Source organism: Bufo bufo, chromosome 1, assembly GCF_905171765.1.
Source record: "Bufo bufo chromosome 1, aBufBuf1.1, whole genome shotgun sequence".
NCBI classification, from domain to species: domain Eukaryota; kingdom Metazoa; phylum Chordata; class Amphibia; order Anura; family Bufonidae; genus Bufo; species Bufo bufo.
In genome coordinates this window covers 755,381,846-755,398,765 of record NC_053389.1, presented here as the reverse complement: position 1 = coordinate 755,398,765, position 16,920 = coordinate 755,381,846, and the positions used below count along the sequence as shown (strand labels likewise).

General features: G+C 44.4%; 1 protein-coding gene across 1 annotated transcript in view; it reads right to left on the bottom strand.

Annotated features, from left to right (window-relative positions):
* Window positions 1–589: 589 nt before the first annotated feature.
* Window positions 590–16,920, bottom strand: part of LOC120986147 (vesicle-associated membrane protein 5-like) — a 42,162-nt gene continuing 25,831 nt past the window's right edge. The window contains exons 2-3 of the mRNA XM_040414523.1: window positions 4,625–4,762; window positions 590–2,161 (exon numbers count right to left, since the gene is read on the bottom strand). Coding sequence (XP_040270457.1) covers window positions 1,976–2,161; window positions 4,625–4,762 — 324 coding nt within the window. The 3' untranslated portion in view covers window positions 590–1,975. The remainder of the gene's footprint in view (window positions 2,162–4,624; window positions 4,763–16,920) is intronic.

Below are 16,920 nucleotides of genomic sequence, written 5' to 3'. Positions count from 1 at the left end.
TATTACATGACTCTCATTCAGGGGAGTCCTCCAAAGCAGGATTTTGTCCTTGTAGTGGCTCATTTCTGTGGCTAATAGATTTAGCCCCCCTCAATCCATGACATATGCACAGGACAGGGGCGGATTGGCCATACAGGGAAATTTCCCGGTGGGCCGATGCCCAGGGGGCCAGTCAAGTCCTCTTGATGGCAGCAGGCCAGGTACATAATGATCTGGTGCTCAACGGCCACAGGTGCCCCCCTGAACTCAACTGTGATACAGTTGAATTTTGTGGTTGGGGTGACAGTATTTTGTGCTGCCCTGTGGTATTTTGTTCTGCTGGGGCGGTATTCTGTACTGCACTGTGGTATTGCAGGCCCTGCCTACTTCTGTTGTCCCTGCCTACTTGTTTTGTCCCGTCTTCTGTCAATTTGGACCCACTTACAACATGGGGCCACTTTTTTTCCAGGGCCACTTTAAATTCCCAATCCGCCCCTGGCACAGGAGGTGTTCTGAAGGGAACTCCTCATTTTTTTTCCATCTTAATTTTACAGTTTATACAACCTTTTTATCCTCTGTATATCACCACACACAAAGAACAACGTGAGAGTCCTTCTAAACCAAGTTTATTAGAAGCAAAAGTTGGTAATAAATCCTACTTTACCAGTAAGCCATTACAAAATACCCATTCTCAGTCACTAGGTATACATTATGGGGCTCACAAATTACAGTCTGCGCACACAATGAGGTGTTAGAGTAGTTAAAGGGATTGGTCACGTTGTGAAAGACACTTTACTAGGTCATGAACCTGTGGGCACTAGCACAGAAAACCCCTAAGCCCTCCATATCCCACCACAGCACTCTAGGTCAAGGTCCCCTGCTGCCCATGGATTACATCTGTAAACAGTGGATGCTGGTGGCCAGGACATCCATTGCAATCAAGATCAGCAGTCACAAGATGCACTCACATTACCACTGCCCCAGATGCATCCTCTTCTGTGCTGGTTCTGAGAGCATTCAGGAGATTGCGCTGCATTTATCTGTGCATGCACACAATGCCATGAGCACTAGTGAAGAAGAAGAAGTGTATGGGGAAAGCAGCCAGCATTTAATGCTGCCATCGTGATTGCATGGATGTGGCAGCCACCAGCATCCACTGTTTACAGATGGAATCCATGGGCAGCAGGGGACCCTAAACCTGGGTGCTGTGGTGGGTTATGGGGGGGCTTGAGGTTTCTTATGCTAGTACCCAGAAGTTTATGCTATTGTATAGATTTTTATTTCACAAAGTGGCCAACCGCTTAAAGGAAAACTAGACCTATCATTGTCAGGTGTATGTTATAAAAACATTGCACACATATAAGGAAATGTTCGTAGAGGTCATCAAAACGGAAATATATTAGATAAACCCCTGATGATGAGGGCTGACATTTTATTGACTTCCTGTCTGTAGGCCTAGTGAAGAACATCTCTCACTCCTGAAATGGCGAATGACAGGAAGTAATAGATTATATTGAGAGAAGATACGAAGATCGACTAGGCTTATTGTCACTTTAAGGCACAAGATGAACAACAGGGAATTTGGACATTGTCTAAAGGCTTTGATAGCTCAGCTGGCAGAATATGGACATACTGTACATAGCAATTAGCAAACAATAAAAACACAATAGATGCCTCCAGGACTGTACACAAAATGGTGAGGTCTTCACACATTCATCAGTGCTGTGTACATAGCATGTTGCTGTTAAAGACTCCATATCATGGCAGGGTGCTGAGAGTCATCTGGGACCTTCATACTCCAGTTCATTGGGCAGTAGCGAGGACTAAGCACAGTGATTTTTGACAGAGCAATCCATGTGATTGCCAGTCATGGGAGAAGAATGTTCTTCAGATCTTACCAGGTGTTATTAAGCAAGTCTTCCATTGTATTTGTCCTTCTTTTTCTCTAAGGTATCCCACATGTGGAGAAGTTGGGAGAGTCAGCATCTCATGCGGTTCAGTTGCCGCCCACAGCCACAGTTGATTGTGGTGCTTCTTCACCTCCACTCAGCTGACTAACAATAATAGCGATGATAATAATTAAAGCCAAAAGAACTACTAATCCAGAAATAATGTACCAGCGCCATTTCTCCCAGCGTGTTCTACGTTCCACAGTTTGAGCTGTCTTCTGGAAGCTGATGGCCTGTAGGTGGAATCATCAAGTTAGTTATTATACTGACAAACATGAAAGCACAGTGCATATATTTCTGGGTAGATAGAACATGTTTGATTCTTGGGTTGAAAGGTTGCAAGGCAACAAATTGGAATTTCAATGGTTTCAAACTTTCAACAAACTTTGAATAAATCAATAGTACAGGTGAGCTAAGAAACTTTAATATATCTTATTAGAGAAAAATGCTTTTCTGCACGTATCAACTCCCCCCCCCCTTCTAAACTACGGTATACAGTGAGCGGGGCCCGTGTAGTAGAATACAGTCACTGCACGGGCCACGCTGTCATTATAAAACCAGATGCGACCCCCACCCCCTGTATTGGGGGTCATTCACACTACAAGGACACTGTTATGGTGGGGATCTGTGGATGACACATATATGGGTCATCCACAGATCCCCCCCATAACAGTGTCATCCACAGATCCCCATAACAGTGTCATCCAGAGACCCCAATAAGAGCCATCCAGAGATCCCCATAACAGTGTCACCCACAGATCCCCATAACAGTGTCACCCACAGATCCCCCATAACAGTGTCCTCAACAGATCCCCCATAATAGTGTCATCCACAGACCACCATTAGTTCAAAACCCACCAAAAGCACACCTTTTTGTTCAAAATCTATATTTTCTTATTTTCCTCCTCAAAAACCTAGGTGCGTCTTATGGGCAGGTGCGTCTTATAGGGCAAATAATACGGTAACATTCTCTCTGATTTCTGTGAGAACTTTATCTTGAGAGGGGAGACGGCCTGTCAGCTCACTAAAGATTCAGATTACAAGCACACATAGAAGTCTAAGGAGGGGGGGGGGGGGGGGAGATACAGAGACACAGAGGCTACTGCAGCTAATTGTGAGTTTTCTATCTCATCCCAAGTGCTCTGTTCACATCAGTACTGCTCAGTAGCCTCTCAGTAGCCTCAGTAGTCCGGTACTACTGCTGAGTCTGAATGAGTGAGTAAGTGAGTGAACGAGTTGGGTCCTGCTGTTTCCATGTGCAGTCTATGGAAGACATTAAGCAACTAGTCCCAACCCACTAGCTCAGTGAAAACTGAGAATTAGAAGGGCAGGGGGTGAAATGTCAGATGCAAGTCATATAATGGCTAGATTTAGTGCCCTCATGCACACACATGAGAACTTATTTAGAAAAAAGAATTACCTAACATGACATGTAATTGTCTGTAGTTTTCTATCTCATCCCAACTGCTCTGTTCACATCAGTACTGCTCAGTATTTCTCTCTAATGTCCTGTATGGTACTACTGCTAATTCTGAGTCAGTGAGTGAGAGAGTTAGGTCCTGCTATTTCCATGTGCAGTCTATAGAAGACATTAAGCAACTAGTCCCAACCCACTAGCTCAGTGAAAACTGAGAATTAGAGGGGCAGGGGATGAAATGCCAGATGCAAGTCATATAATGGCTAGATTTAGTGTCCTCACGTACACCCACATGGTAGCTTATTCAGAAACAATTACCTAACATGACATGTAATTGTGAGTTTTCTATCTCATCCCAAGTGTTCTGTTCACATCAGTACTGCTCAGTACTTCTCTCTAATGTCCTGTTTGGTACTACTGCTAATTCTGAGTTTGTGAGTGAGTGAGAGAATGAGGTCCTGCTGTTTTCATGTGCAGTCTATGGAAGACATTAAGGTAGTCTCAACCCACTAGCTCAGTGAAAACTGAGAATTTGAGGGGCGAGGGCCGGGTGTCAGATGCAAGTCATATAATGGCTAGATTTAGTGTCCTTATGTACACCCAACATGACAGCTCATTTAGAAAAAATTACCTAACATGACGTATGCTTTAAAATATCAACTTTACTGAAAAGTGTTTCGGTTAGAGACAGAACGTGAATGAAGAGAGTTATATTCCCAGTAGATATGTCTTGTATGCTAGCTTTATAGCTGGTCATAGATTGCAAGAGGCATTCCCATCTCAGACATTTATGGCTTATCCACAGGATATGCTATAAGTGTCTGATAGATGTGGGTCCCACTTCTGGTACCCTCTCTTCTGCTGAAAATGGGGATCTCTGCCTCTTGCATCCAAGCAGTGAATGAATGGCCACTTCATTCATTTTCCTTTACATGTAGCAACCAGTGGCCACCTCATCTGTGAGTATACCGTATACTCTCTGGGAATATAAATACTAGAGTGTTTAGGTAACATACCCAAAGTTTCCATTAACTACTCACCACTAATGAAGAGACCTCCTGATGCATTCCAGTAAGCCTCTGCTGTTGCCTATGTCTTTACAGTGGCCCTCTGGAAGGCAGTGGAGGATCTCCTCTTTGGCTTGGTCTCGTAAGTAAATCTTGTGGGGTCAGCATTTAAGATGTCTAATATTGTTCATCTTCTGCAGAAAACTGTAGTTCTGTAGTCAAATCAAACACGTAGACAGATTAAAGCAATTTTACAAAAGTTAAGGACATACCATGTTCTTTAGTTCATCTGATCGAACTTCTAGATTTTCAAGTTTTCCTTCCCTCTCAAATATTTTATCCACATTCTCCTTCATTAAGATCTTCACCTCTTCAGCACCTTGCTGACATTCTTGTAGCTTCTGGGAATTCTGGAATTGGAAGAGATTTGCCTATTGTGAAAAAGTATCATAACTCGGGAACAGGGCCTCGGATCAACAAAAGAAAAACAGCGTTTGAATCGGGTGAATCACAGCTATGTGTCTATGCCAAGTTGGTGGCTGGTGACAGATTACTTTAAAGGCTATGGACATGTTTGAAAGCCATTGTTTCCTTTAGATCTTTATTCCATAATATTAAGAGTTTGTCTTCTGCAACCAGCCTCTTTTCACATACACTGTATTGGAGGCTGCTCTGTCCCCTTCACAGTGAAATCCATCAGAGGAGCTTGTCTGATGACTGGGTCTGTAGCCCTTACCTCTGCATTCCTGAGAGCTCATAAACACTAAATTTAAGCTAAAATATTATCAATTTAATAAGAATTCAGATTAAATGAGTGTTTATGAATGATCCTCACATTAGTTGTATCTGTATGTAGGGTAGGGGGTAAGGGCTGTATTAGCCAAATAGATTTTGTACCGATGATGATTGACGATCGAATAGCGACTCGTTAGTATTCGAAAGTGTTCACATTACACAGAGCAATGGTCGTTGTAGTTACCAGTAATTAGATCGTTATAAACTCGCTACACTACACCACACCTGCAGTCTGATCTTCTAACAAACGGGTGACGACTTATCACACACTCAGATATGCACTTGATGAACGAGAATTTTTAAGCATGCTGAAGGATCACAATCAGCGAGAATCGAACTTTTTTTGCGATCGCTGGAAACTATCAAAGTACGAAGATCGCTCTTTTGCAAATGATATTACAATTTTTCGTTCACAACATCTAATGCAGGCTTAACCTTTTCCCCTCTTACAGCATTCCTGTGTCTTCCCCTTTATATTTGTGTTTTCCCTTTACTTCTTCTATATGTCTGCTCTGCCTCTTGAGTGGATCGTGGTAAGTAGTTTGCTCATGTGGTGGGCACCGCCAAACCCTGCCAATGACACTGGTCACAAGTAATTTTGTAGCTGGCAGTTTGCTGGAGGAGAAGTCTGGCATCAGCGCAAGGCCCACGCAGAGCGCGGCACTCACGTAGAGGGCAGTGTGATGGCTCTGCATGTTGTGCTGTAGTGTTGGAGTGTAGGGAGGAACCAATAGGATGGTATAGTAAGAGGAGGAAGAGTGTTAGTGTACAGCAGAATGAGTGGACTAGTGGAACAAAAGCAGGGGCAGATTGGCCATAGACCTTACAGGGAAATTCCCCGGTAGGCCGATGCCCAGGGGGCTGCCTGGGCCCTCCTCACGGCCGGCCAGTGGAAGTTTTTGCCGATTTATTTAGTTCTGTACTGTGGTGTTTGGCTCTGTTGGGGTGGTATAATGTGCCACAATATGGTATTGCTGGCCCTGCCTTCCATCAATTTGGAACCAACTACAAAACGGGGGCCACTTTTAGTATTTTTTCCAGGGCTATTTTAAGTTCCCAGTCCACCCCTGGACAAAAGGAACAAATATGAGGGTACTCATCCTCAGGTGACGGCCACAAGCAACAGCCAATGGGCACACGATTTTGTGACTGACTGCCACAGGTGGACATGTGTAGTGGGCTGCACGGTTTAGCTTTATACTAATATGGTTGTTGCATTGAGTGCTCCTTTAAAAAGATGACTAGAACTGTTTACTATCCTGTAGCTTGGGGCTGTACAGCAAAGTTCACAAGGCATATATGAAATGCAAGTTGTATGCTTGTGAAAGAGGGTAGCAAGGTTTCAATGATAGGTGAAGCAGCCATGAGTACCCACAGAGGCTTAATGGTACAAAGTATCTGCTGCAGTTCAGTGAGCTGAGTATTAGTGTACCAGGCTGTAGTAGAGAGGAGCTTCTCAGAGACACATAGCAGCACAGTATGACAGGCTGATAGCAGCTGGCAGTCATTGGGCAACCCAACTTGGCAGGACCTCAAGCGGAGCTCATGCTATGATCAACTTGTTCAACTGAAAAAGCCTGTGTTGTTCTGGGAAGCCCCCAGAACCTCATGTGTCCCACTTATCTTAGAAGGCTACCAACACTCCTAAATCTGATTATCCTAATGATCATGATTAATTTTCCTTCACAATGGCAGCAGTTAACATTTGCTTGCATCCAATTGTTATTGTGATACTCCATGCCCGCCGCCATCCCAATATCTGGGGCGGGCACGGGCGCAGCATCACTCACCTAGTATCCACCAGATTCTGTGTCCCATGCTGCAGGCTACTAGGTCTCTTTCTGTCTGTGTATTAGTATCTATTTATTGAACATCTACCTGCACTACAAGGGTTAATTGTTTTTTCTCTGTGTTCAGCTGTTTGATTAATTAGCTCATTAACCCTCCTGTGCTGGGCTGTATGTTCCAACCCTTACCTGGGCAATCCATTAGATTCCTTTTGGTTTCTCTTGCTTGCTGGGCCATTTAAAAGAGTGATAATCAGTTTGTCTGTCTGTGTACTGACTTCTTCCTGTTTTCTAGACCTTGACTCTCTGCCACCTGACCTGACCCATGCCTATTTACTGTACTGACCCTGAGATGCCTGCCCTGACATGTGAACTTTTTCATATATTTGCATGTACTCTACTTGCCCTGACCTTTGCCTGTTTCTTGACTATGTGTATTGCATGATCCCTTGGTGCTTGGCACTGGTGTCTGTAACCCCAGTGGGTCAGGAGCCAACCCCACTGTGACTATTCCAAGGGGTAGCGGCCTTGTGGATCCCCTGCAGTGAAGTCCAGATCCATGTATAGGAGGTAAAGAGGGAAAACCAAGGAATGTCAGAATAACACCCTCAGGACTAGCCCAATCAAACCTACTCACTGCCTATAACGCCAGTCTTATAACGAGTCATTATCAAGCATTGTGCTCACTTGCATTTTTTGTGAACTAACAAGCTAACTGCTCAGTATTACAACTTGTGCAACCAGACATTGAGTAAATGTCTCTAAAGCAAAACCCACATCTATTTAACCACCTCAGCCCCCAGTGCTTAAACACCCTGAAAGACCAGGCCACTTTTTACACTTCTGACCTACACTACTTTCACCGTTTATTGCTCGGTCATGCAACTTACCACCCAAATGAATTTTACCTCCTTTTCTTCTCACTAATAGAGCTTTCATTTGGTGGTATTTCATTGCTGCTGACATTTTTACTTTTTTTGTTATTAATCGAAATTTAACGATTTTTTTGCAAAAAAATGACATTTTTCACTTTCAGTTGTAAAATTTTGCAAAAAAAACGACATCCATATAGAAATTTTGCTCTAAATTTATAGTTCTACATGTCTTTGATAAAAAAAAAATGTTTGGGTAAAAAAAAAATGGTTTGGGTAAAAGTTATAGCGTTTACAAACTATGGTACAAAAATGTGAATTTCCGCTTTTTGAAGCAGCTCTGACTTTCTGAGCACCTGTCATGTTTCCTGAGGTTCTGCAATGCCCAGACAGTACAAACACCCCACAAATGACCCCATTTCGGAAAGTACACACCCTAAGGTATTCGCTGATGGGCATAGTGAGTTCATAGAACTTTTTATTTTTTGTCACAAGTTAGCGGAAAATGATGATTTTTTTTTTTTTTTTTTTTTTCTTACAAAGTCTCATATTCCACTAACTTGTGACAAAAAATAAAAACTTCTATGAACTCACTATGCCCATAACGAAATACCTTGGGGTCTCTTCTTTCCAAAATGGGGTCACTTGTGGGGTAGTTATACTGCCCTGGCATTCTAGGGGCCCAAATGTGTGGTAAGGAGTTTGAAATCAAATTCTGAAAAAAATGACCTGTCAAATCCGAAAGGTGCTCTTTGGAATATGGGCCCCTTTGCCCACCTAGGCTGCAAAAAAGTGTCACACATCTGGTATCTCCGTACTCAGGAGAAGGTGGGGAATGTGTTTTGGGGTGTCATTTTATATATACCCATGCTGGGTGAGAGAAATATCTTGGCAAAAGACAACTTTTCCCATTTTTTTATACAAAGTTGGCATTTCACCAAGATATTTATCTCACCCAGCATGGGTATATATAAAATGACACCCCAAAACACATTCCCCACCTTCTCCTGAGTACGGAGATACCAGATGTGTGACACTTTTTTGCAGCCTAGGTGGGCAAAGGGGCCCATATTCCAAAGAGCACCTTTCGGATTTGACAGGTCATTTTTTTCAGAATTTGATTTCAAACTCCTTACCACACATTTGGGCCCCTAGAATGACAGGGCAGTATAACTACCCCACAAGTGACCCCATTTTGGAAAGAAGACACCCCAAGGTATTCCGTGAGGGGCATGGCGAGTTCCTAGAATTTTTTATTTTTTGTCACAAGTTAGTGGAAAATTATGATTTTTTTTTTTTTTTTTTTTTCATACAAAGTCTCATATTCCACTAACTTGTGACAAAAAATAAAAACTTCCATGAACTCACTATGCCCATCAGCGAATACCTTGGGGTCTCTTCTTTCCAAAATGGGGTCACTTGTGGGGTAGTTATACTGCCCTGGCATTCTAGGGGCCCAAATGTGTGGTAAGGAGTTTGAAATCAAATTCAGTAAAAAATGACCTATGAAATCCAAAAGGTGCTCTTTGGAATGTGGGCCCCTTTGCCCACCTAGGCTGCAAAAAAGTGTCACACATCTGGTATCCCCGTACTCAGGAGAAGTTGAGGAATGTGTTTTGGGGTGTCTTTTTACATATACCCATGCTGGGTGAGATAAATATCTTGGTCAAATGCCAACTTTGTATAAAAAAATGGGAAAAGTTGTCTTTTGCCAAGATATTTCTCTCACCCAGCATGGGTATATGTAAAATGACACCCCAAAACACATTCCCCACCTTCTCCTGAGTACGGAGATACCAGATGTGTGACACTTTTTTGCAGCCTAGGTGGGCAAAGGGGCCCATATTCCAAAGAGCACCTTTCGGATTTGACAGGTCATTTTTTTCAGAATTTGATTTCAAACTCCTTACCACACATTTGGGCCCCTAGAATGCCAGGGCAGTATAACTACCCCACAAGTGACCCCATTTTGGAAAGAAGACACCCCAAGGTATTCGCTGATGGGCATAGTGAGTTCATGGAAGTTTTTATTTTTTGTCACAAGTTAGTGGAATATGAGACTTTGTATGAAAAAAAAAAAAAAAAAAAAAATCATCATTTTCCACTAACTTGTGACAAAAAATAAAAAATTCTAGGAACTTGCCATGCCCCTCACGGAATACCTTGGGGTGTCTTCTTTCCAAAATGGGGTCACTTGTGGGGTAGTTATACTGCCCTGGCATTCTAGGGGCCCAAATGTGTGGTAAGGAGTTTGAAATCAAATTCTGAAAAAAATGACCTGTCAAATCCGAAAGGTGCTCTTTGGAATATGGGCCCCTTTGCCCACCTAGGCTGCAAAAAAGTGTCACACATCTGGTATCTCCGTACTCAGGAGAAGGTGGGGAATGTGTTTTGGGGTGTCATTTTACATATACCCATGCTGGGTGAGAGAAATATCTTGGCAAAAGACAACTTTTCCCATTTTTTTATACAAAGTTGGCATTTGACCAAGATATTTATCTCACCCAGCATGGGTATATGTAAAAAGACACCCCAAAACACATTCCTCAACTTCTCCTGAGTACGGGGATACCAGATGTGTGACACTTTTTTGCAGCCTAGGTGGGCAAAGGGGCCCACATTCCAAAGAGCACCTTTTGGATTTCATAGGTCATTTTTTACTGAATTTGATTTCAAACTCCTTACCACACATTTGGGCCCCTAGAATGCCAGGGCAGTATAACTACCCCACAAGTGACCCCATTTTGGAAAGAAGAGACCCCAAGGTATTCGCTGATAGGCATAGTGAGTTCATGGAAATTTTTATTTTTTGTCACAAGTTAGTGGAATATGAGACTTTGTATGAAAAAAAAATAAAAAATAAAAATCATCATTTTCCACTAACTTGTGACAAAAAATAAAAAATTCTAGGAACTTGCCATGCCCCTCACGGAATACCTTGGGGTGTCTTCTTTCCAAAATGGGGTCACTTGTGGGGTAGTTATACTGCCCTGGCATTTTCCAGGGGCCCTAATGTCTGGTAAGTAGGTAAATGACCTGTGAAATCCGAAAGGTGCTCTTTGGAATGTGGGCCCCTTTGCCCACCTAGGCTGCAAAAAAGTGTCACACATCTGGTATCTCCGTACTCAGGAGAAGGTGGGGAATGTGTTTTGGGGTGTCTTTTTACATATACCCATGCTGGGTGAGAGAAATATCTTGGCAAAAGACAACTTTTCCCATTTTTTTTATACAAAGTTGGCATTTGACCAAGATATTTATCTCACCCAGCATGGGTATATGTAAAATGACACCCCAAAACATATTCCCCAACTTCTGCTGAATACGGAGATACCACATGTGTGACACTTTTTTGCAGCCTAGGTGGGCAAAGGTGCCCAAATTCCTTTTAGGAGGGCATTTTTAGACATTTGGATACCAGACTTCTTCTCACGCTTTGGGGCCCCTAAAATGCCAGGGCAGTATAAATACCCCACATGTGACCCCATTTTGGAAAGAAGACACCCCAAGGTATTCAATGAGGGGCATGGCGAGTTCATTGAAAAAAAAAAAATTTGGCACAAGTTAGCGGAAATTGATTTTTTTGATTTTGTTCTCACAAAGTCTCCCTTTCCGCTAACTTGGGACAAAAATTTCAATCTTTCATGGACTCAATATGCCCCTCAGCGAATACCTTGGGGTGTCTTCTTTCCAAAATGGTGTTATTTGTGGGGTGTTTGTACTGCCCTGGCATTTGAGGGTCTCCGCAATCATTACATGTATGCCCAGCATTAGGAGTTTCTGCTATTCTCCTTATATTGAGCATACGGGTAATGAGATTTTTTTTTTCCGTTCAGCCTCTGGGCTGAAAGAAAAAAATGAACGGCACAGATTTCTTCATTCGCATCGATCAATGTGGATGAAAAAATCTCTGCCAAAAAAAGAAAAAGGAGGGGAAAGGCGTCTGCCAGGACATAGGAGCTCCGCCCAACATCCATACCCACTTCAGCTCGTATGCCCTGGCAAACCAGATTTCTCCATTCACATCAATCGATGTGGATGAATAAATCATTGCCGGGATTTTTTTTTTTATATATACAAAGTGTTTGCCAAAGTATATGAACACCGCCACCTCCTCAGCTCATATGCCTCGGCAAACGTATCTTTTACTGCAGAGGAGAAATCTCGTCTTGCAGCGCCGCATACACCGACTTGCGTGTAATCTGACAGCAGCGCAATGCTTCTGTCCGAATGCACATCAGTGCTGCAGCTAGTCGATCGGTTGGTCCACCTGAAAGGTAAAAAAAACAAAACAAAAAAGAAAAAACCAGGCCGCAAAGCAATAACTTTATTAACTGTTGAACAGAACATAGAAACTTTTTTTAAACTTTTTTAACTGAACATTTAACTTTTTTACTTACCGGTATTTTTTTTTTTGTTTAGTTTTTTTTACCTTTTATAGAACAAACCTCTCCTTCCCCATGGGACAATGTGCAAAGCGCAAATCGCCCAAAGATGTGGCGAAGTACATTATGCACTTTATCCCAGGTGAAAGGAGAGGTTTGCAGCAGCTGTGAGTGAATGGGCCCTAATAGCCCTGTGTGCCTGTCCTGGTGAGATGTGATCCCTATGCTAAGTGTACCTGTGTGTGGTACTTCCGGAAACACTCTCCATAGCATAGGGCAGGGTGGTCAGCACAGTCAGGACAGAAATAGCGGGTGTCACGCCTTATTCCACTCCTGCTACAGACACGACATCTTTTTCGGGGTGACGGTTGGGTTGAGGTACCAGGAACGACACTGGGGAAATGTCGCTCGTGTAGACGGCTAACTACACTGGTGGATGGGGCCACGGAACCTCCTGGGTAAAGGAGGTTCTCGATGATCTCTTCCTGGAATTTGAGGAAGGATCCTGTTCTCCCAGCCTTACTGTAGAGAACAAAACTATTGTAGAGCGCCAATTGAATTAAATATACAGACACCTTCTTATACCAGCGTCTGGTTCTGCGGGAAACTAAATACGGAGACAACATCTGGTCATTGAAGTCCACCCCTCCCATGAGCGCATTATAGTCGTGGACACAGAGGGGCTTTTCAATGACACGGGTTGCTCGCTCAATTTGGATTGTCGTGTCTGCGTGAATGGAGGAGAGCATGTAAACGTCACGCTTGTCTCTCCATTTCACCGCGAGCAGTTCTTCGTTACACAAGGCAGCCCTCTGCCCCCTTGCAAGACGGGTGGTTACAAGCCGTTGGGGGAAGCCCACGCGACTAGTTCGCATGGTGCCACAGGCGCAAATCCGTTCTAGAAACAAATGCCTAAAGAGGGCCACACTTGTGTAGAAATTGTCCACATAAAGATGGTACCCCTTGCCGAATAAGGGTGACACCAAGTCCCAGACTGTCTTCCCACTGCTCCCCAGGTAGTCAGGGCAACCGACCGGCTCCAGGGTCTGATCTTTTCCCTCATAGATCCGAAATTTGTGGGTATAGCCTGTGGCCCTTTCACAGAGCTTATACAATTTGACCCCATACCGGGCACGCTTGCTTGGGATGTATTGTTTGAAGCCAAGGCGCCCGGTAAAATGTATTAGGGACTCGTCTACGCAGATGTTTTGCTCAGGGGTATACAAATCTGCAAATTTCAGGTTGAAATGGTCTATGAGGGGCCGAATTTTGTGGAGCCGGTCAAAAGCAGGGTGGCCTCTGGGACGGGAGGTGGTATTGTCGCTAAAATGCAGAAAACGTAGGATGGTCTCAAATCGTGTCCTGGACATAGCAGCAGAGAACATGGGCATGTGATGAATTGGGTGCGTTGACCAATATGACCGCAATTCATGCTTTTTTGTCAGGCCCATGTTGAGGAGAAGGCCCAAAAAAAATTTAAGCTCGGAAACTTGGACTGGTTTCCACCGGAAAGGCTGGGCATAATAGCTTCCCGGGTTAGCGGTTATAAATTGTGTGGCATACTGGTTGGTCTCTGCCACGACTAAGTCCAAGAGCTCCGCAGTCAAGAACAGCTCAAAAAATCCCAGGGCCGAACCGATTTGAGCCGTCTCAACCCGAACTCCAGACTGGGCGGTGAAAGGGGGAACTACTGGTGCGGCTGAAGTTGGTGACTGCCAATCAGGATTTGCCAGCACCTCAGGGACTCTAGGGGCTCTACGGGCCCGTCTTTGCGGTGGCTGCGACGGGGTAACTATTGCACGTGCCACCGTACCAGCTTCAACTGCCCTTCTGGTGCTCGCTACTTCACCAGGTTGTACGGCAGTGCTGGTACTAGGTCCAGGAAGGGCTGCGCTGCTGGTGTATGCCTCACCACGTGATCCGGCAGCGACAGCCCCACTCTGCTGCTCTTGAAGCGGATCCTGCGTAACCTGTGGTCTAGCGACATGGGGCCGGGTACGCCTGGTGCTGCCAGGGACCTCCACCTCCTCGTCCGAACTTTGGGTCAGAGAGCCACTGCTTTCCACAGGTTCATATTCTGACCCGCTAGATTCGTCAGATGAGGGTTCCCACTCCTCATCCGACTGGGTCAGAATCCTGTAGGCCTCTTCAGAAGAATACCCCCTGTTTGACATTTTGGACTACTAAATTTAGGGGTATTCCCTGAGACTACCCAAGAAAAAAAGCAAACCTGTCTTACAAAGGGGAGGCTAGCGAAGTACCGGAGGCTGCTGCGGTTGATAAAAAATATCAAAACTGATTTTTTTATCGCCGCAGTGCGTGTAAAATGAATGTGCAGTGATCAAAAAATAATAATTTTTTGTCACTGCGGTGGGGCGGGCGTGGGTGAACGCACGTGTGGGCGACCGATCAGGCCTGATCGGGCAAACACTGCGTTTTGGGTGGAGGGCGAGCTAAGGTGACACTAATACTATTATAGATCTGACCGTGATCAGTTTTGATCACTTACAGATACTATAAAAGTACAAATGCTGATTAGCGATACGCTAAACAGCGAATAAAAGTGACTGCGGTGCGGTGGGCTGGGCGCTAACTGACGCTAACTACCTAACCAAGGGGCCTAAACTATCCCTAAAACCTAACAGCCAATACCAGTGAAAAAAAAAAAGTGACAGTTTACACTGATCACTTTTTTTCCTTTCACTAGTGATTGACAGGGGCGATCAAAGGGGTGATCAAAGGGTTAATTGGGGTGCAGGTGGGTGATCTGGGGCTAAGGTGTAGTGTTTGGTGTACTCACAGTTCAGTCTGCTCCTGTGCTGGATCCAACCGACGAAAAGGACCAGCACAGGAGCAGACAAGCCATATAACAGATCATATTTACTAATATGATCTGTTATATGACTTTGGATTGGATTTTTTGAAAATCGCCAGCCTGCCAGCCAATGATCGTTGCTGGCAGGCTGGTGACGAAATACTTCTTTTAATTTTGCCGGCCCGCGATGCGCATGCGCGGGCCGGCTTTGAGCGAAATCTCGCGTCTCGCGAGATGACGCGTATATGCGTGACTCTGCGCAGCGCTGCCACCTCCGGAACGCAATCCTGCGTTAGGCGGTCCGGAGGTGGTTAAGAGACAACCCGCTTTCATGGGCCTGTCATCATCATTTTGATTGCAGCTGCATATGAGAAAACACACTTGTCTGTACTCACATGGCCTCATATCCTGCCAGGTGCTGTGTGGTTGTGTCTTCACAGACCTTGTAATTTGCACACCTATGGCTATACACAATACATGGGAGAGTCCTCTTTGAACAAAGATTTTCTTTATGTCCGATGAGGTTTTCCAGAATTATAAAAAAAAAGGATCTACTTTTTCCCCCCAAAAAAAACATCACCACTATTTGCCATTGGTTGTGTCTAGTATTGCATCTCATTCCCACAGAACAGAACTACAATTTTAAATGCAGCCCATTGAAAAGAGTGCTGCTGTTTCTGGAAAGAAAAATATAAACTTTTTGCTAATCCTGGAAATCTTTTTATGACATGGGCCCCTCCTGTATTAAGGCCCTATACACAGTAGCATCTTGTCGGCCAAATCAACCATTTCCGGTGGGACTGGCTAACAATCTAATGTGCACAGGGAGTTCTTGACTCATCTGTGGGGAGAGAGACGGATCAGGCGAGATTCATTTTTTCACCTGATCCTTCTCTTCTCCTGGAGGCCCCTGGCAGAGGTCTTCTCCTCTCTTGTCATTGAAAACACATACATGCTCCGCCAAACCAGTGCATGTGTATTATGGGGAAGTTGAGAAAAAGGGCTGAACGTTCGGCAGCCAGCTATTGAAGGTGTATGGATACCTTTAGCCAGAGTGCAGTGACATAGTCCATGAACAGTCCTCCTGTTTTTACAACGGATTGCATGGGGACTTTAAACGTGAACCGAGTCCAAAGAGCATGATACTTATGCCTCATTCACACTTCAGTGTTCGGTCAGTTATTTCCATCAGTGATTTTGAGTCAAAACCAGGTGTGACTCTGAACACAGAACAGGTGCAGATCTCTCCCTTATACCTCATGTCTGTGGAGGCTCCAATCCTGGTTTTGGCTCACAATCACTGATGGAAATCACTGACCAAAAAACACTGACGAGTGAATGAGGCTTTAAGCTGAAGTTATTGTTGATTCCAGGAATATACTAACTCGTTAGTTTTTGTTTCAGGTGGAAATGCTATTTAAAGGGGTTGTCCAAGTTATTTTTATTGATGACCTATCCTCAGGATAGGTCATCAATATCAGATCGGCAGGGGTCCGACAAAAGGCATCTCCGCCGATCAGCTAGTTGAAGAGAAGGCGCGTTCCAGTGCAGCCTTCTCTTCATTACTTAGTTCCTTGCCATCGAAACAGAAGCAATGAGCAGGTGTAATTACAAGCCGCCGCGTGCACTTCTATGGGACGGCTCTGTAGTATACACTTTTGCCCCGCGTTAAAGACGGCCCTGACTTTAGTGGACCCAGCCATCCAAGCCACCTTGAGGGTAAGGCTTTTATTAGACGGGCAGATCACACAGGTGATTGTGGGGACTGAAGCGTTCCTTCCCAGCAATTGCCTGCCTGTCAGCAGAGGAGACCGCTGCTATTGCCATCGCTCGTCCTCATACTGAATCATTGTTTGCCGGCAGCAGAACATGATTAGACACCACGATCTGCCGAGGGTAAACAATGATTTTTAAACC